Source organism: Pezoporus wallicus, unplaced genomic scaffold (assembly GCF_028554395.1).
Source record: "Pezoporus wallicus isolate ANWC-B61680 ecotype Strahan unplaced genomic scaffold, APGP_CSIRO_Pwel_v1 contig_3812, whole genome shotgun sequence".
Classification (NCBI taxonomy): Eukaryota; Metazoa; Chordata; class Aves; order Psittaciformes; family Psittacidae; genus Pezoporus; species Pezoporus wallicus.
The window spans coordinates 1,781,407-1,805,425 of NW_026639618.1; the positions used below are offsets into that span (position 1 = coordinate 1,781,407).

The 24,019-nt window shown below is 41.8% G+C and overlaps 1 protein-coding gene across 4 annotated transcripts in view; it reads left to right on the forward strand.

The window, feature by feature from the left end:
* Nucleotides 1-24,019, forward strand: part of SAMD12 (sterile alpha motif domain containing 12) — a 161,609-nt gene that overhangs the window by 62,915 nt on the left and 74,675 nt on the right. For all 4 annotated transcript variants that reach the window (XM_057415217.1, XM_057415218.1, XM_057415220.1 and 1 more), the window contains exon 4: nucleotides 18,161-18,301. In XM_057415217.1, coding sequence (XP_057271200.1) covers nucleotides 18,161-18,301 — 141 coding nt within the window. The remainder of the gene's footprint in view (nucleotides 1-18,160; nucleotides 18,302-24,019) is intronic.

Genomic DNA, 24,019 nt, shown 5'->3' on the forward strand with positions numbered 1-24,019 from the left:
AAATAGCTTTGTAATAAATGACTTATTAAATTGGAGATATAAAATATGAATAAGAGAATGAATGCCTCAGTTATGAGTAACATTTTGCATAAGTTCACACTCAAAGTAGATAAGTGTATATGGGACAATAATTTACTTTATCACACAAGTCAAATTTCATATCTAGTACATGGATTTCTCACAAACTGCTCCTGGATTTGAAATAAGAGTATCTCTCTCCCTTTAGTTTTAAAATCACTTCACTTCATAGAGGCTGTTTCATGTAATGGAGATTATCTGGTACTCCATATTGAAGTGTAGGTCTTTTGCTTTCAGAAAACTTGTGATTGCGCTGCAGAAGGCAGTCATAGCAAGCAACATTTCCATGTTAAGAGCCTGGTTGGCTGGGTGCTGATCTGTCCTTCAGCTCTCTAAAAGCCATTTTCCCCAATCATTCTGCACTTCTTAAGACAGGCTTGAATTCTCTTTTCTAGACAAGTGTTTAGTGAAAGGTTTTGCAGGCCTGGGGCATGCATTGAATGGCTGGCAATTCCAAAATCCTGCAAGCCAGTCTCTAGATGCAAATGTTCCTGTTGCCAGCAGGAGTGTGGGTTTAGTCAGGACCTTTCCAAAATCCTGGCATTGTGGTTCTTTCTAACCTCTTCCCTCACCTCTCCAGGTAGACCTCTTACAGTGGTCAGCACGGTGCTTTAAAGCTTGATGAAAATATCTAAGGTGAATCTCAAAACTCAAAGTGGGAAGTGGCAATAAGAATGTTTCTTATTAACAGCTTTGAACCATTCAAACCAGTAGTAACTGTCTTCATATCGACCACCTTTGTGACAGCAGAGTAGTTTTCTTGGTATCTGTGCACATTTCTGTTACAGCAGTCCCATAGCAGCTCTGCTGCTACCCAGCCACTGTGCAACAGCAGGAGGTTCTTGGCTAGCAACAAGCAGATGCTTTCCCATTCCAGAAAAGTTATTTCACAGGAGGTGTTCAGTCTGCAGAGTTGTAGGAAGGTGATTTGCTTTTACCATGTGGTGTTTATCCCAAGTCTGGAATGATAATATTTTATCCCAGTAATTTTTGTGCTTAGGTAAAGACTAAAACCTGGAAACTATCTTTAGAAGTGTCAGATTTTTGTTGGTCTTCTTTCTTTCTTTCCAAGATGCTTTTATTGCCCACCCTTTAAAGCTGTTCCTGCGGAGCCTGGGCCAGCAGCCTAATTGCACTTGCAGGTGGGAGGAGACCAATATTTGTTAGCATTTTTCATCTGTGACCTGACAGTGCTCCAGAAGCAGTACTAGCTTAGAGGTGACGATTGCAGAACATGTTAAGGGTGTGCCCAAGAAATGCAAATGAACACAGACATACCCTGCAACTGTAATGAATGGTCCCTGTGAATCAGGAAGAATCTATGTGTAAAAACCCTTGACAGATCTTCTGACGAGTGCAATGTGATATGCAGCATGTTGCCCTTCGGAAGTAATCCAAAATTGGATTTGAGATTACTGCTTTCACACGTTGTCTCTTATAGGACTTCACAGAAACAGGATTCCTTGAAGAAATGTGGTGTTGCTTTCCTCACACAGTATCCCAGGCATTTACACCTCTTCTCTTTCTCCTCCTCATTTCCAGTGTTTGGACATGTTGGAACACCTTTCTCATGTGGCATAAGTAAGAGGTGAGACAGGTCTGAAAGCAGCAGAATTCTTCAAATGCCTAGAAGTGAAAATTAAATTTACATAAAATTGCCGTAGTCATTAAAAACTTAACCAAGCAACTCTCCCATTGCTTTTCCTGACTTCCACTGTTGAGATAACTGTTATTTAATAGTTTAGAACAGGTAAGAAACAGCAGAGGAAATCCTTTCCCACTGCTCTAACTTGTGCCAGTGGACACATAGAATTCACAAGGGAAGAAATCATTTTTGTCTCACTTCTGAATTGCTGAGTTCTAAGAAACCAGCTTATGCTGTTGCTTTTCAGGAAGAGATAATGAATCCTGGAAGTCCTTTCGCGTTTTAAGATTGAACAGACCCTTGCATAGCAGATGTACTTTGTTAATAGAGCTAGTTGGGTTTTGACAACAGAATTGATGGCTCTATAGTGTTGCCATGTTGATGACAGTGATGTTGCTCAAACATCGTTTTGCACTGAGGCTAGTTAGTAAGGGAGGGCTTGTGCCCATGCAGCTGAGGGCCTTTACTCTTGAGGATAGGATGGCCATGTTTACACCAGTTACAGGGAAGAGCTCCCAGTCTCTGCTCGTTCTTGAAGCACATGCCAGAGTTTCTAGGGGAGTGTGAAGTGGCCCAGGCCAGAATCATCCTAGGAATCATGGGGTAGTTTGATAGTAGAAAATACTGAGTTCCAGTGCCTGGACAGTGGTACCACTGGTTAGTTTACTGGAATGAGCAGCAGTGTAGAATGCACATCCTTGGAACCAGCCGCAGCCCTGTTTTCAGAGCATGTGACATCAGGTGAGCTTCACAGGGCTGAAAACCCCTATGTTTTACACGCTTAATAGCCCGCATCTTTCTAACTTTGTAATCTTGCTAGTTATAGCCTTTCCTTTACAGAAATCCAATGTCTGGATGCTCCTACTGGGGGATATTGCAGGTGGTGTACACAAGTGTACAAACAATTTTGAGGGAGGTCCCAAGTAGCTAGGTATTTTTTTACCTCTCTCCTTGGTTTGCACATTTCAGTAGAATATATTGATATACAAATTATGTACGACTTGTATTCAGTAGCTCCTAATTTTGACCTTGCTAATTCTATTGAAGTTCCGGCACCCAGATTTGCTGCTCTCTACCTTAATGAAATAGAATCTGAGAGTAATCGAGGTTGGAAGACAGCTCTGGGGGTCATCTTGTTCATCCCTCTGATCGAATCAGGGTCAGATAGAGCAGGTTGCCCGGGACAGTGCCCAGTCACTCCTGAGTATCTGCAAGAATGGAAACTCCACAACATTCCTGAAAATAACATAGAATCACAGCATATCAGTTTGAAAAGGACCTCAAGGATCATCTGGTCCAACCTTTTTTGGCAAAAGAACTGTCTAGTCAAGATGTCTCAACACCCTGTCCAGCTGAATCTTCTTCTGTTCTCCTGGCTGAGCAGTCTCAGCTCTCCCTGCTTTTCCTAGTTTGACAGATGCTCCAATCCATTAGTCATCTTTATGGCCCTTTGCTGGACTTGTGTCCGTTTGTCCATGTCTTCTACTGAGAATCCCAGTGCTGGACATAGGATTCCAGATGTGGCCTCACCAGGCTCAAGTAGAAGGGAAGGATCATGTCCCTGGACTTGTTGGCAATAGTCTGCCTTCTGCAGTTCTATGAGGCTGCTGGCAGAGGGCAAGGGCGCATTTCTGGCTTATATTCAACTTGGTATCCACCAGGACCCCAAGTCCTTTTCTTGGTAGCAGAATAACAAAAATGTTCCATCTCCACTGTGAATGGAACTGAATGTAATCTCCTCCATATTGTTTAAGTAGCACCTGGCTGCTGAGAGCAGATACAAGGTCTTGAGGACATGACCAGGAGTGTCCATGACTCACTATGTGTTGCGGAAAGAATCTTGGCCTGGTCATCTTCAAAGGTCATCAGAAAATTGCTTGGGAGCAAGCTAGAAATAACTTGATTTAGATCAGCTTCTTGTGCAACTGTGCCAAAGGATTTGGAGTTGATACTTTGATCTCTGGACAGCTATGATCCAGCTGATTTACTTCTGGGGTATTGACAGGGTGTCAGACTGTCTCTGCTCACGTGGTGCACAACATGTTCCTTCTCCAGGGAAGCTTTGCAGTCTGAGGAAACTGCAGAAAATAACTTGTTCCAGTCGCAAGAAAACAGAAGAGCACTGGTGAGGGAAACCAAGCACAATGTGTATTGTAAAGAGGGCTCCAGGAGAGAGTTCTGTAAGAGCAAAGAATATTCAAAGATCAGGATGTTTGGTTTAGAATTTTAATTACATGCTGGAAGATGAAGTAAATAATTTCTTGGTTTCTGTTGTTGCTTTTTGGGTTTGTATTGCTGCTATTCAGATCTCGCTGCCTGAATATTATTACTTGCTGGAGTGTCACAAGACATGAGTCTACAACCCAGGAAAGAGTGTTAAGCCTAAATGTTTTATTTATTAGGTAGAAAGAAGATACTGTATTTCATGCGTAACCAAAACTACATTTGAAACTAACCCTAAAATGATTTGGCTTTTGTATTGAAGACTGAGTGGAAGCTAATGAATGGAGATGAGGATAAACAATTTAGTACTTGACTAAGGATTAAATTTGTGGCTCAGTGTTAGTACTCAGAAACCATTTTCTAGACCCTTGTGGTGTAGGAGAGTTTCGCCAGGCTGAAAATGATGTGTTTCTTTTCTTTGTTCTGTGTGTGTGCATGTAAACCAGTGAAAAAGTGATTTTGTATGTTTGTGTTTGATCTCTGATGCATCTTCATGGAACCTGTCAGAATAGTCACTCTTTGTGCCAGGAAAGTATCTAACCCAAGACTTAACCAGTGTGTCACTAATACCTGATGCCTATTCTGTGAGTAAAAGCAGGTGTGCTCAAACAGTATGTAATCTGCTCCTTCGTCTGCTTAGAGAACTACTTTTTGTTATTTCCGTTGGAAATTTCTGTGATGATAGTTTCCAGTCTTCTTCCTCTGTATAAATCGTTAGATGAAAGTTGTAATCAAGGTTACAATACATTCATGAGCCACAATTGTTTTTTTCTCTAATCTGATTTTATTGGTTGATCAGTGTTTGTTCAACTCGGTGCCTCTTTAACAAAAAGACTGAAAGGTGGGTGAATCGTGTTCAAATCCTCTGTATACTCTTGTGAAACCAAGGGGTAACAGAAGATTTATACATAATGCAGTGCTCAACATTTGCTGTTCTGAAGGGATGCAGACTCTCTGACCTGGGTTCAGTATCCATGACACTCTCTAAAAGGGAAAAAACAAATGTATAGTAGAAAGAAAACACACTGAAGCTATCAGAAAGACAATATAGTATAAAGCAAAAAAACCCAACCCTGTTTCTTGAGGTTTGGGAGTTTACTAGGACTTGTTTGGTTTGTATACATTTCTTTTTCTTCCTCTTACTCTTTCCCACACTTTTTTCCAAGGCCTTTTGGAATGCTGGATATCCTGCAGAGGTAAACAGCCTATCAGTACCGCTGCCTCCTTCTGCAGACCCCAGTAATCTGAGCTCTTCTGAAATGCATCTTCCAAAAACTTCATCTGAAGACACAAGCACCTGAGAATCACCCATTTTGCTGCTAGAGGACTCTGATTGTGAATTAACCTTACTATTGAGCTAACTTCTCTTTTTAATTAGTTTAGGTTTACCTTGGAGCACTTGCTTCTTGTTTTCCCCTTCCTACTAAATCAAATCCCATTGTGAATGGGACGATTGTTCTGCCATTTTAAGATGTTGGTGAGGTTCCTCTCACAAGCAGCTCAAAGTATCGCTACAGTCACTGGAAGCCACCCACTGACCTTAGGCTCAGCTGTAGCTCAGATTAGCCAACTGTTTTTTTTGTTAATTAGTTCCTAACCTACAAGCTTCTGGAGGCTGAGGGAGTATTTTAGAAAGTGTTGTATATTATTGCTTCGCTCCCAGACTCCTTTCTAAGCATCCCAGGCACAGCTACAGGTTGGGCAGAGAAGAGATTCAGAGCAGCCCCGCAGAGAAGGACTTCTGGGTGCTGGTGGATGAGAAAATGAACATGAGCCAGCTTCAGTGTGCACTCGCAGCCCAGAAAGCCAACTGTATCCTGGGCTGCATCAAAAGGAGTGTAACCAGCAGGTCGAAGGAGGTGATCCTGCCCCTCTACTCTGCTCTCGTGAGACCTCACCTGGAGTATTGTGTGCAGTTCTGGTGTCCTCAACATAAAAAGAACATGGAACTGTTGGAACAAGTCCAGAGAAGGGCCACGAGGATGATCAGGGGACTGGAGCACCTCCTGTATGAAGATAGGCTGAGAAAGTTGGGGCTGTTCAGCCTAGAGAAGAGAAGGCTGCGTGGAGACCTCATAGCAGCCTTCCAGAATCTGAAGGGGGCCTATAGGAATGCTGGAGAGAGACTCTTCATTAGAGACTGTAGTGATATAAGAAGGGGTAACAGGTTCAAACTTATACAGGGTAAGTTTAGATTGGATATAAGGAGGAAGTTCTTTACTTACTGTAAGAGTGCTGAGGCACTGGAATGGGTTGCCCAAGGAAGTGTGAATGCTCCATCCCTGGCAGTGTTCAAGACCAGGTTGGACAGAGCCTTGGGTGACATGGTCTAGTGTGAGGCGTCCCTGCCCATGGCAGGGGGATTGGAATTAGATGATCTTGAGATCATTTCCAACTGTAACCATTCTATGAGTATGATCTGCTTCTGAGCAGCCAGAGGGTGAGCAGCGCATACAGATCCTGTTTTACACCTAATATAGGACCTAGGTGTGATGCTCTGGATTGCAGACTGACAGCATGAATTATCGTTCAGAACAGTCCCTTGTGTGGTTGCTGGAAAAGCCTGGAGGTGCCTGAACATCCTATATCTCTTTTTATTTATGGATTTACCTCAGTGCCTGGAGTTGTTTCCTTATGCAAGCACAAAGTTGTCTCAGTCTGAGCAGAAGAGCAGAAGGGAAAGTCTGGCTTCCCCCTCATTCTGAGGGCTTTCAAATCCTGCCCCCAAGCTAAAACCACCTGCCTGGGCAGTTGATGCTTTTCCTGGTGTGCAGGAAGGGAAGGCTGAGTAGCACTGCTGCCAGGATGCTCTCTGATGGCTGGAGTGGGTCTTGGATGCAGGCTGGGAGGTGGCAGCAGTTTGTGTCCTTGTCTCTCACATACAGGATCCCAAGTGCATTGCAGCAAGGTCAGTGCAGCCTTTCCTTAAGTCTTGGAGGCCCTGGGCTTCACATGTTCCCCTGGGAGTTCAGAGATGAGGAATTTCACTCCTTTTGGGAGAGCTCCCTTGTTCCTCCCTGTAGTAGTTATTTTTTGAAAAAAGGTTACTCAGTATCTTCCCACCTTCCTGTACCCTGGTAGGGGAAAAGGAGCTTTTATTTTCCCTTGGGAGAGTGAGACCCAAAGCCAGAGTGAAGGTCTGGATCTGGGTTTGGAACGCAGTACCAGCATGCAGCCTCTGGCAAGGCTCCTGTATGTTAGTGTTATTATAGTATTATTGTTATTACTATACTACTACTACTATTCGTGTTTCTCTATACATGGTGGAATGTCTTGCTGAGTCAAATGCATGGGGTCAAATACAGGAGTCAGAATTTAAAAACATAAGGTCTGGATTCTGTAACAGGGACCAGTTGCTTACAAATGAGAACAACCAGCCATTGCTTAGGTATCTGTCTTATTTCTCATCCAAAATGATTGTGGTTTCACAGACTTCTACAGGTTGAGTGTAATTATTAGATAGGAGGAATAGGCCAGAAGAATAAAATACTTATGTGCTGATTCTCTTGATAGCTACAGTAATAAAGGCTGGCAGAAACGCAAAGGAGCTCTGCAAAGTTGGTTGGATTACTGAACCAGCAATGCAGCACCAGACCAGTGTCTGTGTCTATAAGACTGCACATGTAATTGAGTACAGATAACTCTAACATTAGGAAAATTGTCTTCCCCTAGGTTATACAATGGGCAGCATAAGCTCTAAGTTAAGGGCCCATCACAGGTGGTGTGTGCAGCTTGACAGATACCAAGCTGCTGGTTCAATCCTCCAAAGAGACATGGTAGAGCAAAAAGTGTATCAGGAGAGCTGATTTCCTTCAGGATAGGAGAGTTGAAGCAGTCTACAGTGCTTAACCTATGAACATGCTGCTTTTAATTTTCCATTTTTATTAACATGAATTATTAACATTGTGAATATTAACACAAAACCTTTCTCAATTTCATTTTTTACTAAAAATGAAGGTAAAGCTGGTACAGGTGTGGAAGAAAGCACCGCCGAAAGCTGCTTAGAGATAACAGTGTGGAGCAAGATGAAGCCAGGGGTATAGTCTGGGAAATGATGTACTGCTGGATGTAACTCAGCAGTGGAATGTGAAAACTAATTTTAATATTGAATACCATTTTAATTTTGCTTTTTTTTTTTGTTTGTTTTAAGCAAAGCAGTGATTGGAAAACCTTACTAGAATTTCTTAAATTCTGGTCTGCTGGAACCTAAGATGGCCCACAGAGCTTTTGTAATGCACTACAGTAAGCTGTCTGGTCACATTATGTAGGTTCTTCTTGCTTCCCACACATTTGGCATTAAAAAAAACTCAGAAAATGAATTAAACGTGTTCCAAATGCTACTTCTTTGTTTAATTTTTTGCCTGAATGCTGTATGGTGGTTAGATAATCATGAAGAAGGGACAGCTTTCCCCAGTATTGCAGAATAAGAGAGACTGTGGCCCCCAGTGCCTTCCAAGGCATTATAGAAATAGGAGAGATACTGCATGTAAATGGATTGTCTTCTCTCATCCTTCCATATATCGCATACTGAGGAACTGTGCCCTTGGTTTGTATTTCATGGCGTAGCACCTTTGAGGTGCCACGTGAGTGCTTTATACTAGTGCGGTTCAAAGAGCTCTGGGGTACATTTGTCTTTGATAGGAGCAGGTGTTCTTCTTCACTTAATTAAATGGCAGCTTTATTTGAATTCATGTGTGTTATTCATGGGGCTTTACAGCCTTTGCTGGGTGCACGCACCAGTTCTATTTCTGGGCAGCACTGCTGAACCCCTTTGCTTAGGAATGTCAGAAGGTAAGGCAGTCTTCTGTGGGATTTCAAGGATTTCCCAGTTCCACTGGGGCTGGGCACTTCAGGAATGAGTGTTGGGTTTGTTGTGTGCATGTGTCTGTGGTTATTTTTCTCGTGGCAATAATTTTTTTTTTTTTTTTCTGAAAGAAAACTAATTTTTCTAAGATCCACCATTAGGAGTTAAAGGAAAGGCTTTTGCATGAGGTTGCTGTAAAGAGTTCAGTCGATTCTAATGCTTTCCAAATTGGCTTTCCCTTTCCTAATCTGTTCTGTGTAGAAGCTGTGCATTATAGTATATGAATGTGTGTTTACTCCTGAATAAATTAACAGGAGATTTGCCAGCAGGCATGATCTGATGTGGTTTCATTTTTTAATTAATAAAGGAATGGGATATGTGATGCTTAATGGGTTGCACACTGAGGGACATTAGATTAACTAGAGATTGAAGAACTGTGTGCCTTGCTGATGGTGGACAAAATTAAAGATGTTGACAGATTCACTTATGCTATCACAAACAAAAAAAGACCTTGAGGTTGTTTATTTGAAGGGTGGACCATAAATCTAGCACACAGATACAAGAAACCATGGATTTTGTTTCTTAAAAAATACGATGTGCAATACATTATTATATGTCTTTATACTTTTATATATAGCTGTAGATAATACATAATTTTGTATGGCCAGGAAGTAGGTTGGCAAATGTATATACAACAAGTAATGTGGATTTATAGACTGCTTACTAAAGGTTTACATTTATCCTTAATTTACTTTGTGGGTCCTATCAGGTCCTTCCTGAGAGCACTAAAAATGGTTGTCTCACATTTTACAGTACATTTGAAAAGTGGTGTAATATGATTTGTGCCTGAATTTATATTTCAGAGGGGAATTCAAGTTATTACTATTTCCTCCTATTAAAATCATCAGGTCCTGAATAAGTTCAGCTGAAAACCAGGACTGTCTAACAGTCTTTTACTCAAGACTTGTAAGGAATCAATATAGTTCCCATCAGTACAGTAAATTACTTACTGAACCACTTCCAGTAATCATGATGCACAATTTCTCATTAACCCTTTCCCTTCTCTGTATAGAACCAATATTGGCTTAGAATAAAGTTATTTTGGACTATATCTGTAAATCATTAGACACTAGAGTAATTAATTCAGTATTCGATAACTAAGGCGGTTACATATCTATAACAGTTCTGTTTAATATCTATCAATGATCTGGACAAGGGGATCGAATGCACCCTCAATCTGGAGATAAAACCAAGTCGGGTGGGACTGTTGATCTGCTGAAGGATAAGAAGGCTCTGCAGAGGGATCTGGACAGGCTGGATCTGTTTGCTGAGGCCAGTGGTATGCGGTGCAACAAGGCAAAGTGCCGGGTCCTGCATTTGAGTCACAGCAACCCCATGCAAGGATACAGGCTTGGGGAAGAGTGGCTGGAAAACTGCTCGGGGGAAAAAGACCTGAGGGTGCTGGTCAACATCTGTCTGAGCACGAGCAGCTTGTGCCCATGCAGCCAAGAAGGCCAACAGCATCCTGGATGTATCAGAAATAGTGTGGCCAGCAGGACTGAGGCAGTGATCGTCCCCCTGTACTGGGCACTGGTGAGGCTGCACCTTGAATCCTGTGTTCAGTGCTGGACCCCTCACTACAAGAGAGACATTGAGGTGCTGGAGCAGGGCCAGAGAAGGGCAATGGAGCTGGTGAAGGGCTGGAGCACAAGTGTGATGGGGAACGGCTGAGGGACCTGGGGGGGTTTAGTCTGGAGAAGAGAAGCCTCAGGGGGGACCTTATCGCTCTCTACAACTGCCTGAAAGGAGGATGGAGTGAGGTGGGGGTTGGTCTCTTCTCCCAGCTAACAAACAATAGGACAAAAGGAAATAGCCTCAAGCTGCACCAGGGGAGGTTTACATGGGATAGTAGGAAAAATTTCTTCGCTGAAAGGGTTATCAAGCATTGGAACAGGCTGCCCAGGGAAGTGGTGCAGTCACCATCCCTGGAGGTATTTAAAAGATATGTAGATGTGTCACTTAAGAGACATGGTTTAGTGGTGGTCTTGGCAGTGCTGGATTAACAGTTGGACTTAATGGTCTTAAAGATCTTTTCCAACCTAAATGATTCTTTGATTCTATGATATAAAGATGTGTGGTGCTCCCACTCAATCAAAGTATACAATTAAGTACTTTCTTGAAAAATGTGTGGATGAGTTCAAGAAGCAGGAATTGCTTGCTTTATTTATGGGAGCAATTGGCAGTCAGGGAGACTCAATTTTGGAGATGTCTTTAGCATGAGTTTTCAAAATACCTGGACTGTTTTGAGCTGCTTGGCTGGAAGAAAGAATCTTCCATGGAAAGAGTTAGGGTACTTTTAGAATGCAGTCCCTAAAATGAATATTCAAGATCCATGCTCACTGTCTTCCAGTATTTTTCCATGATTTCAGCATTACTGCACCATTACTGCAGGTTTGTTGTTTTCTTTCAATAGCACAAATCCAATGTTGTTGTGACTGAGCAGATGGATGTGCTTGAGCCTGTGTTGCAGTATGTAGGAGCCCCGAAGGTGGTGGTGGCTCAGGAGAAGCAGCTGGGGGTAGCTAGCTGGGAGAGCAACTTGGGAAGAACCCGGGAAAAACTGAGTGCCAGAAAAACATCTAACTTGGTGCATTTTTGGAGACCATTGTCAAGCAGGACATATATAGCTCAAAGGACTCTGTCAAAATAAGAGAATAGAAACAGCATCTTTTGATGAAATATGAAGGGAATTGGGTAGGGCAGCACTAAAGTGAGAGGAAGTTATGCCAAACTAAGTAATCTGAGTTAAATAGCTTCACAGATATCTTACTGACCACTTAATAAATTTGACAGATTTAGAAACGAAGTCATGTCTTGGTTGCTGCTAATTTTGTATTTGAAAATGCAGCTAAATCAAAGATTGTGTTGAGTTACTTTTTCTTTCATATCCTGTTCATGCCTGTGGTTCAGAAGTGGGGAGGAAGGGCAGAAAGGTGCAAGAGAACTGTGACCTGAGAGTGGGTTTATGGAAATAAACTCGTTTCAATTGTACATTTATTGGCAGCAGTAACAATAGTCATCACTTCCTCTTGTCAGAACTATAAACAGACATGATGTGAAGACAAAGGCTGCAGATAATATTCAGATAGTGCCTTTGTTTACGTAGCTGCTTTTTTGAGTGTGAGCAGACATTAATTGACCAGTCTGGGAGTGTTTTCTTTCAGAAACATTATGGTAGAGCTGGCCTCATCCAGATCCAGCAAATAATGAATGGGGAAAAGTCAGAAAACCATTTTACTCTTCTTTGACTATGTTAACAAATAACAGCGTGTCCAAAGCTAATTTGATACGTGAGCAAATGCCTTCCTGTGCTTTCCTGCACTTCCACTGGAGCCATACTGGAGTCACGGGCCTCTCCCATTCCTGTGACTTAACCAGAAAGTCATTCCTATAGCTCCATGGAGGTTTGCTGCATTTGTTAACAGGATGAGAAAGCACAAGAATGCTGGCTCTGATGCTGGAGAACTTCCTCAGGTGGAGATCTCTGATATCCATTGAAGTTAGTCATCTTTGCTCCTCCTGGTCCCTATCATTAGAAACTATTGTTCCCTCTGCTTTGTTTCCATATCAGTATCCTTTGTGTCTCCTATCTGTCTAAGCTGTTCCCCAGTTCAGAATTGTTCATAGTGTCAGAAGTACCAGGCAGCTACTAATAACCATTCTGGAAGCTAATTCTACATAGAAAATAGAATCATAGAATAGTTAGGGTTGGAAAGGACCTTAAGATCATCAAGTTCCAACCCCCCCGTGCCATGGGCAGGGACACCTCACACTAAACCATACCACCCAAGACCTTGTCCAACATCTAGGCTGGCAGCTGCCATTATGCTAGTAGGTCAGTAAAGTGTTTGCTGCTGTGGCAAGTCTGATGAAGAATGAATCCATATTTACATTTGAAGCAAGTGATCTTCCCTGTTTAGTGAGATATTAGATAGCTGAAGTGGGGCAAGGAGGGTGGTAATGCAAGCTGCAGTTTGCCAGGAGTCTGCACCAGTCTTAGAGCTAAAATGATTAATAAGATGAGCCAGCTCTAACTGCTTTTGCAAGAAAAGCTATAGATTTGCCACAAGGCATTGATGACAAAGTGGCTGATATGTCCAGTTGACTGTTGATGAGACAGTTATGAGAGGGGGAGACGTGCTCTTAAATTCTCATGTAGAAAGCAGAAAATCTAGGATTGTATTCTCTTCTTTACTTAGTTCCTAGGTTTAATAATTCTTTTTGCCTGATGTTCATCTCTTCTCAACTTAGTAGCTTATTTTAATAGTCATTCTTTTTTTGCCAGTTGTTCATCTCCCTCTGCTGCCACTAAGAGGCCATTTTCATTTCATAGGTGACTATTCTTTTCCACACCTCTTCTCATAATTTCACCATTCCTCACTATGAAGTCACAGCCTCTCTCTCTGCCTGTTCTTGTTCGAATTCTTCTTTCCTGAGAATATGATAAGAATTTTTTACTTGTGTCTCACCAGCACCTTAGAAATTGTATTAATGTCTGTCTGTCATGGAAATTTCTTACTTGATAAGTCCTAGAAGGCTTGTTTCTAAGTGCTGAAGAGAAACCAACAGTCAGCCTATATAAGCAAGAGGAAAGCCGTGTTCAGACTATTTCAAGCAGAAAACCCCAGTGAACTATAATTACGAGTATGTTTGTGGAACTAAAGAGGTAAATACAAAAGCAATATGTTTGAAATTGTTCTACTGCAAAACTAGAGAAGCACATTATTATCAATTAAGTAAGAATATCCCATTGTGTCAACAACAATTTAAAATGGTGTTTACAGTATTTAAGTATGATCTTGAAAAAGTTTTCTTCTTGCATAATTTGAGGGGTTAGTGAATCCCGTGTTCTCGTTTTTCTAGGTTTGTCAGTTGGCTCTATCCAGAAGCATGATCCAAAGGCGCATGACTTAAGTTTACAAATCACAGAAGCAACAGATGAGTGTTGAACTGTTAACCAAATACTGCAGTGCAAGAACTAGAGAGCACTTGAAGCAGTTAGTAAGAAATCAATATAAACTAGACAAAAATGGGCAGTGAGCTTCTGGAATTTGCTGCCTAAGGAGGCTGCAGAGGCAGACAGTATCAGGAAGATCAAAAAGACAAATTTAGGGACATTAGGACAATAAGTAGGTGCTAAGAATGCCATACTCTCTAATAACCCTTGTATAACAGTTCTGGATACTAGCATGGTACAAAGGGAATGACTTCAGGAAGCAGCCTTCCCAATAGCTCTCCCAAAGGGTATCTCCCACTGCCACTCTTGAGTACTCTGAGGTGTTGGTCTGGCATTAGGGCATTTTCTAATGTTCTTGTGTTCTCCACCTTTTTCTTTCTTTCTTTCCTAGATTTTGTGCCCTGTGGTAAGTAAACTGGATATCTTGTCTTGATAATCAGGTGTACCTATCATATTATACTCAGGAGATCTTTCTTGGCCATGTTTCACACACACTATTTGTTCCCACTAGTGATTTATCATTTTCAGCAGCTTTAAATTAGTCATAGTTTTCTTCGGGGTTTTTGCGTGAAACCAGACTCTTTCCTAAATACCTGATCTCATTTCCTTGTATTTCTTGAGTTCTTCATACCCTCCTAGTAAGTCCTTTCTTACCTATTCATTCACCTTCATTACAAGTGTACTTTCAAGGCTTCTCATGAGGTGTCATATTTCTGCGAACTGGCAGTTGGTGCAGCTTCACAGGCTTTGGTTGAAGAGCAGTAGATTATACCAGTGCAAAGAGGTACGAGGATTTCTGATTAGGTACAACGAGGATTTCTGATTAGGTACAACAGTCTGTGCCGCATTCCTTGCTCTAGGGCCAATGCCAGCTTCATCAGACCAATGCTTATATTCATATTAATGTTCTGTGTCATGCAGTGTTTCTCCCTCCGTTCAAATTTTCATCTCATCCCAGCTTGATCAAATGAGAACTGCAGCAGCTAAGGCATATTAGAAAAAATTAGGCCATCAATCCGTTATTAAGCTGGAAAGTATTTGATATTCTGTGTCTGCCCTTGAGGTATCTCAGAACATTCCATGGCTTATCTGTCCTGAATATGAGAGGGCTGGGGTTTAGGTGCTAAAAGATGCATGCAGATAATGAGGGAGTTTGGGCTTTCTAAATCATTTGGTTTCTAGCCTTACAATTAGCTAAAGCCAAGGCCCGGGTGCTTGTGACTGTGATCTTTACAGTTCCTCTTGTCAATAGAAATAAAATCTCCTGGTCTCTTTTATGCATGTAGCTGCTACATCTAAGAGGTAGGGTCAGTTCTGTAGTGTTGGGTAATTTTCCTAAGATGTAGGTGGAGTTCCTTTACTTGTGTCCTAGCAAAGATCAGTGTACACTCCTCAAAAATGTCACATTTGTTACATGTTCTGCTCTTGATAATAGATTCTATCCAGCTCTCTCTGAGAATTAAAAATCTACCACCGGTTTTTATTGTATAGCTGTCTAACCATGATGCTTGTCAAAATGACCATCTTTTGTGTATGCTTATTAATGTCCTTTGTTAATCTTCTCTTTTATTAGAAAATAGATCTTATTGAGATCCTTCATGCAGATTGTTTCATAGAATCACAGAACAGCTGATATTAGAAGGCATCTCTGGCAATATCTAGTCCAACCCCTACTCAAAGCAGGGGCAACTACAGCTGGTGTCTCAGGACTTTGTTAGTCAGGTTTTGAGTGCTTACAAAGATAGAGACTCTACAACCTCTCTGGACATCCTGTTTCAATGTTCAATAACCCTTACAGAGGTCTTGGCACCAAATGATAACTCTTTCCAATATGCAGAGTACAGGAAGCAAGACAGCGAAGCATCTGAAATCAAAAGCTGATTGTCAGGACCTTGGCCTTAGTAACTAATTGGCTTTGGGGCCTGATCCAGGAATTAGCAGTATCTTTTCAAAGGCATGACTTAATACCAGAGTAAAAAATTTTACCAGTTCTGACTTGGAAGTTGTTGTTCTGAGTGCTGAAAGAAGAGGTATGGGGAGGATTGAATTTTCTTAGTGCAGGTCACTTACTGCATTCTTGGAATGCCACAGTTGGATGTTTGTCTTCTTGCCTCATCACTGCTTCAACACATCACATCGGACTTGGTGCAAGAAAGAGTTAATTCAAGGCAACTTGTGCAAGTTGCTGCAGATACTGTGAGTCAGAGACATTTTTTTCCAATGGCATGATGCTTTGAGCCCAAGCCACAGGGGAACTGGCATTCAGGAGTTGAAAAGAGACATCTCTGTTTTGTGCATACTCAACTTCCAAAGGCAGTGACTGGGATAGAAAACCAGTCTGAATATGGAATAGAGTTGCCCAGAGGAAGTAAAGAGTAGTGACTCTATCCATGGCCAAAAAGAGGTGGAGGGCACTGGATGAGATGCATGGCCTCTGTCTTTTCATACTACTGCTGCTGGCTCCCTGCCCTAAGATGACCTGCATGTTGGCACTCTTTAAACTGATGACTTGTTTATTTTTGTTTGCTTTCAGTTGCTAGATTGACATTACAGACCATGCTCTTGGACTGCTGTACATCCTTTATAAATTACTTTAAGATCTTTCAGTGTGATAAGATGATACAAAAATTGAAGTCATTATTACTATCTGTATCACCAAGGGAATTGGACAGCTGGCATTGAACTGCAAGAGATTAATTTTTGTAGTTTGTTGTTACATTAACCCGTAGAATTCTTCTTGTTTATGATTTCAAAGCAAGTTTTTCTAATCAAAAGGTCATCCTCCATAGCGTGTAGTGTTTGAGAGACATGGAAGGGCAGAAAATGTTTGAACCCTGTCATTTTTTATCTGATCAATAACGTCTTGCTTTATTAATAGCAATATCCCATTATTTTGCATTGCATTGTATCAGGATACCACTAACTGCTTGGTTTGGGGTAAATATAATGTGTCCCTTTAAATTCTTGGCATTTTTCTTGAATTTTTTTATTAAAATAATAATAAAAATTCTGTACTCGTTGCTGTTGTGTAAGGAAAGAGACTGAATAAGGGCCTTATCTTGCTGTCTTGATTATGATGAGCTGAATTTTAGCATTCATCCAAAAGCCCCAGTAATAGTAGCACAGAGGCTGCTGTGTTGCAGAGAGTGTAACTTGCTCTTCACTATCTTCTTCTGCTTTCAGAATAAAGCCTGAGAAATCAAAGATGATATTTTTAGTAATTAAAAAACACAATCCGAACTAGAGAGGTAAAAATATGAGCAAGCAAACCAAACCACATGCCATTTTGCAAGGTAGTGTCCATGTAGCTCCAGTGTCATATGCTGGTATTGGCAAGGGCACCTTTGGATATCAAATGTACGTACTGGGAACCAAGGGTCAGTAGGGAGCTGCAGGGCACTCCTCCCTGGGCTAGCTCACAGCAGTGTTGAAGACCAAAGTAAGTAAGTTTTGGTTTTCTTCCTAAGGTAAAGCTCTGCCAGATGTCTTGGTTCTCTGCTTGGTCCAAATACTTCTTTAGTGTTGTCTGAGCCACTGCGCGGTTCAACTTACAGCATGGTGATGCCCAAAAGATGGAGTTAGAGTTCTACTAGCAGCATCTGGGGAGTGTGGATAGTTTGATTGTTTTTAACATCCACAGTCTGCATGGGTTCATGGTTCAGCATTGTCCTAAAGGTAAAGATATGTCATGAACTGAGAGTGATTTCCTGCAAAGATCGTAGACTGCTTAGTTGGGCAAATGTCTTTTTTTGTTGGACAAACACCCTTTTCAGGAATGATTTAAACATAACTAGTAGTGTGAAGGGAAATCTCTGGCGCTTTTTCCTGCTTTGCTGTGATAGGTTGCTGCTGAGAGGGATTTGGAAGGCTGGACATGAAGTACAGGGCCCTTCTGAAAAGTTATTCTGTTACACTAGGAATTGCAATGGTATTCATCCTCAGTATGCCATAAATTGATTAAATTGGTAAAATTCACTTTCACTGGTGGTTTCCTGACAGTAATGTAGATGCTTGAAAATAGGTGATGGTCTACTTAGGCATCTGGACCAATTGCAGACTTATAGGGGATATCCTGCCTGTGGGGGACCAACTAGCACTGAAGAACAGCAATCGGAAATTGCACAAGATACCTATTTTACATGCCTTAATGCCTCACGAAGCACCAAAACAGTACAGAAAATCAAAAGAAAAGGGAGGAGTTGAACATAGATCTCTGACAGTAAGGAACTACTGATGAAACTGATGAAGCAATGAAACTGATGAAGCAATAACCTCTCAGACTGAGGTATTTCGGGGCTGAGATTTTTTTCTATAGCAAATTATCCTGTCAGAGTAAAAATCTTGCATTAATGAAAATCCTTGGGTGATTTTTCTTTTTGCCTTTTGCATCCAGGCCGTGCTTTGCTGAGGCTTACTGACAAGAAGCTTGAACGAATGGGCATTGCCCAGGAAAGCCTGCGACAGCACATTCTGCAGCAAGTCCTTCAGCTGAAGGTGAGAGAAGAAGTCCGAAACCTCCAGCTGCTTACACAAGGTATGAAAAATAGTGTTGATATGGACAGTTATTGAGGTCAGGCAGGAGAAGTCTGCATGAGGGCATAAAAAGTGACTTGATTTTCTCCCGCAAGAAATGATGCGTGAAAATGTCTCATAGATTCCACATGCTATCCAAGGTGGCAACAAAAGGTAAAATAATGCATAAATAAATAGAGATGTTCAGCTGCCTGTTTTGCATGATGAATAGGCTCCATCTACAGCCTGATGGTAGTCTGTCTGCTTACTAATATGAAAATAATTACATATAAAGGACACAAGTAATGAACATACTGGCTTTACAGACATTTTGCATTAATTGCTTACTTTCAGTGCTAGATAAAAGAGTAATCTCTGTAAGCTGTAAAGCTGCCAGTAGAAAATTACCTGTTAGACACGGTTTTTTTTGCATGTTGGAGTAATTTTATTGACTTGAATAAGGTTGCTTCTAATTTATGCTGGTAAGAAAACTCAAAACTGGGCTCAGTATGGAGATTTTGATTAGACAGGGAAGAAGGAGTAACAAAAAAGCTTGAACATATTTTCCAAATGAGGGTAAGATGGTTTATGATGATTCGTGTTATTAGCTTTCTGGTAAGGCTTTCAGCAGGTGTAGTAACTTGAAAGAAAAGCAATTATTCTGGTAACAGTGTAGAGAACATGTAGAGACACTCTACTATATATTTGCAATAATTTCTCACTGTCGAATGTTGTTGAGTAGTGCAGTGCAATAGCATAAACCTGATACTTTGTGGTGTTTTGGTTCAGTGCCCATTATATGTCACATAATATGAAAAATATAGTGTTCTTCAGTGCATGCACTGTATTTTTAACAAAATGTCCTTCACACATGACACTGTTCCTGATTAAGCCTTGCTCAATGTGTTTGGGGAAAAAGTCTCTGATTAGTTGAGTAAGATGCATTTTATCTCAAAGAGCTGATGTTTCAACTGAATTGTTCCTTCAGGCTTGGTGTCTTGTGGATTGTGATGAGGAGCTTTTGGTCTCCTTCATTTTGCTGTGATCTGTGAATATGAGCTTACCTCATCTTGTGTCATGTCAAAGGCAGGGCACATGCTGGAGCATCAGTATCTTTCTCAGATGTTTAAAAATGTTCCTTTTTCCTTCAGCTATTCATCCTTTCATCCATTATTAGTACATCCTTTTCTTCGGTATTTTCTTCGGTATTCAGGCTGGGTTCTCTCTTCCCCTACATCTGAAGTGTTGCTTGAGAGTTTGCCGAACTGAAGAGCTCTGGTCACCAACCATCAGTTTTAGGCCTGCTTAACGAAGCTGGGATTTTATTGATAGGGGACAATGAGGATGTACTAGCTACAAATTTGGGTCAGTTGATGGCTGCAGTCCAGATAGATTTCTCCATAAACCTATATTTGGCATTGAGAACTATGTGTTTCCAGGCTTCTCCTTTATTGTTTCCCTGTGTTCCCCTCTGGACACATCAGCTGGTGTATGAGTCACGTTCAGAGAGTGGTGACTGCCATTTCAGGAATTCAGGGCAGCATCCTTTGAGATCCATTCTTTGCCTGAGCAGTTGAGGATACAGTTTTGGACTTTGGTAAGAAGATGAATGAACACATGGTGAACTATGAAGTGATAAATGTATGGGTGTGTGTTTAATGCAGTCTCTCTCTGCCACGTGGAGAGAACAGTGTTATTTAGTCTGATCATATAAAGGCATGCCATCATATGCTTTATGAAAGCCAGTACAAGCTCATAAAAAAGCTGGTGGTCTGCAGCTCCTGCTGTCTTCCCTCACAGTGGTGTTGGCCATTGCACTGCACTTCAGCTCTACTCCAGGCTACTTACATACAGCTGAAGTTATGGGGCAGCACAACAGTCCATAAAACGTTCCCCTGTGCATCAGAGCTGTGCTAATCATATGATGCTGGAGTGGGGAGACAAGGAGTGATAGGATGACAGCAGTATTCCTATTTCTTATCACTTCATTTACACCAAGTCAGAGCATGTGTCTGTTGGAAGTGCTTGTTTGCAAGCACTAAGGTTGAGATACAATTTCTCAATTACAATGCAGTCTGCAATGCTGTGTGCATGTCAGTTGTTTTCCAAAACAGGTTCTGTCCCCTTGCCCAGTTTCTTTAAACTGCGTCTGCTCATATTCTTACTATGGTTTATACATTCCTAATCCAGATTGCTACTGGAATAGCTTTCTGTGGGTGCTTTTATGTTTTGAAAAACATTTGGAGAACATTTTTTTCTCTGAAAAGTAGCATATTTGCATGCCAGCAGTTTCTGCCTTTTGGAAATTCCACTTGCAAAATGCAGGTCACAGTGTAGCTATTGCTACACTGTGCTTTACTGTCCTCCAGAAAGAGGGGAAAAAAGCCCTCTGTCTCTTAGTGCACAACTCAGAAGAAATTTAAGTGAAAGAAGCCATTAAAACCCCTTTCTGAGTTAATTTAGCACACAAGCAATGAAGTCCTAATTCAGAGCCCATTGATGGTGGTGAAAAGACTTCCACTGACTTCAGCTCATACCCCAGTTGAAGCTGGAGCAAACAGGGAAAGTTTTAAAAGAGCATTATGTAATACTTAGCAGATATTTTAAGTGGGTTTGTATTCTGTTGTCTGTAGAGAAAGTTAACCTCATTTTGAAAACTCAGGAGAGAACTGGCATGCTTTTCTCCTCCCTTTTCAGAAAATGACTTAAAACTGTTTCATTCTTCATTCAGGACACACCATCCAGTCTGTTCCGGGGATCTTAAAGCCAGAATAGTATGTGATTGTGTAATAGAAGGCTTGTCTTGAGTTTGAGGAAGACTTTTGTTTGGAGTAAGAGCTGCCTGATTGAGGCTATTATCAGCAGAAACACTATTCCATCCTCCACTAGGATAGAAGGGTACAGGCCGAGCTACTGATCTGTGCTTTTTCCCCAGACTTAGAGATGTTGAGGAACTAATTTAACAAAATATCTTCGAATGTCTCTTGGGGAGAGCTGAACGCTGTTGGAAACACCATTATTGTACTGTTATCTCTGTAGGTCTGAGTTGAAAGATCTTTGTAAAAAAGCTTGTAAAAAAGCCTTACATAACTACACAGAGAAGGAAAAAGTTACTTTGAGATTTTTCATTGTGAGTCCTGCTTGTGGCTGGCATAGAAGGGACTGTCCTCAAAGTGGTAGAACAGTGCTATGTGTGATTCTGATCAAAATATCCATAGACAGCAACCTGCTAATAGGGCTGAGTTTAAGAAGCATATTTGGATGAAATGACAACTGCATTTAAAGTGATGTTGGTCCCCCTCCTAAACTCCTGTGTGAGTTTCGTAGAGGGCAAAGTGCTACCTGAATATGCTGCCAGGCCACAGAATGTGCCAAATCTTCTTCAAAAAAAATCTCTTCTGCCAGCAGAATTTGCTAGAATAAGGTTTTATGCTTCATTGAAAGCCATCACAGCTGTTGATACCTGCTGAAGTTATTTCTTCAGTAAGTTTTCTGCTCATCCTGCCCTGGTGCTCTAAAAATGTATGTGCCCAAAACGTATGTGCCCAATAATAACCACAATAAGGCCAATTTTTTCCTGCCTTCAATTTCCAAAATAGTCCCATTCAGAACCTGTTATACTACTTAGCAGTGTGTTCTTCCAGAAGGAAAGATATAACAAGGGAAAGTGTAGAGTCCTGCATGTGGGCAGGAACAACCCCAGGTTCCAGTATAGGTTGGGGAACGACCTGTTAGAGAGCAGTGTAGGGGAGAGGGACCTGGGGGTCCTAGTGGATGACAGGATGACCATGAGCCAACACTGTGCCCTTGTGGCTAAGAAGGCCAATGGCATCCTGGGGTGTATTAGAAGGGCGGTGGTTAGTAGGTCGAGAGAGGTCCTCCTTCCCCTCTACTCTGCCCTGGTGAGACCCCATCTGGAATATTGTGTCCAGTTCTGGGCCTCTCAGTTCAAGAAGGACAGGGAGCTGCTGGAGAGAGTCCAGCGCAGGGCAACAAAGATGATTAAGGGAGTGGAGCATCTCCCTTATGAGGAAAGACTGAGGGAGCTGGGTCTCTATAGTTTAGAGAAGAGGAGACTGAGGGGTGACCTTATTAGTGTCTATAAATATATAAAGGGGGAGTGTCACGAGGATGGAGCCAGCCTCTACTCAGTGGCAAACAATGCTAGGACAAGGGGTAATGGGTACAAACTGGAACACAAGAGGTTCCACTTAAACTTGAGAAGAAACTTCTTCTCAGTGAGGGTGACGGAACACTGGAACAGGCTGCCCAGGGAGGTTGTGGAGTCTCCTTCCCTGGAGACATTCAAAACCCGCCTGGACACATTCCTGTGTAACATTATCTAGGTGTTCCTGCTCCGGCAGGGGGCTTGGACTAGATGATCTTTCGAGGTCCCTTCCAATCTCTAGCATACTGTGATACTGTGATACTGTGAAGGGGAACTAGAGGGCCTTCAAAGATGCATTTCATCTTTCTGAGGGAAGATGAAGTAAAAGCCATGTATTATTCTAGTGATGGATCATTCACTGGGTTTTTGAGGAACCTCATAACAGAAGCATTGCCTTCAAGGTCCATGTGATGAGTAAAATAGGACCCCTAGCTGAAATGTGTTATAAGGATTTTTACAGCATTATTAGCATCTTAATTCTAGAGTAAAAGCAGGATTGATCAAAATCTGAGCTGTTTGGCACTGAACCTTCCCCGGCTGTCAGAAACATGATCCTAGTTCCTGTTCACCTTATCTGCTTCCTGCTTGTGAATGTTGAAGGAGGGAGGAACCTGAGCACTGCCATTCCAGCTTGCAGCACTGCGTATGAGAAGATTGGTTGTCATTTTCCACAATCAAAGCCTTGAAATACTAGACTCATTCCCATCTTCTGAATTCTCACATATGAAGGCCTTTCCTGCTGTGGTGGCTCCAATACACGGTATGAATGACTGAGGATTACACACCTGCCTAAAAAGGGACTTGAGTGGTGAGAAAATCTGAGAACATGGACGTTACAAAGCACAGAACTAGAAGGTCACTTGGACTTAAGAGAAGACAGTTGCAGCTTGCTGTCCCCTTGCTGTGTAGGTTTTATGGATATTGTGGTACCTGAACTGCCACTGCATACTGTCCTTTCATGTCTCTTGAAGAAGTATTATAGAATGTTTAGAGTTGGAAAGGATCTCAAGATCATCTAATTCCAATCCCCCTGCCATGGGCAGGGATGCCTCACACTAAACCATGACACCCAAGGCTTCGTCCAGCCTAGCCTTGAACACTGCCAGGGATGGAGCATTCACAACTTCCTTGGGCAACCCATTCCAGTGCCTCACCACCCTAACAGTAAAGAACTTCTTCCTTATATCCAATCTAAACTTCCCCTGTTTAAGTTTGAACCCATTACCCCTTGTCCTGTCACTACAGTCCCTAATGAAGAGTCCATACCCAGCATCCTTTTGGGCCCCTTTCAGATACTGGAAGGCTGCTATGAGGTCTCCACTCAGCCTTCTGTTCTCCAGGCTGAAGAGCCCCAACTTTCTCAGCCTATCTTCATACGGGAGGTGCTCCAGTCCCCTGACCATCCTTGTGGCCCTCCTCTGGACTTGTTCCAACAGTTCCATGTCTTTTTTATGTTGAGGACACCAGAACTTTGTCATCCCTGTAAAGAAGTCTGAACAACTGATGTTTGTGAGAGACAGTCATCCTGTTATACTTCCAGGATGTACTGTTTTCTTTCCTGAGTATGTTCTG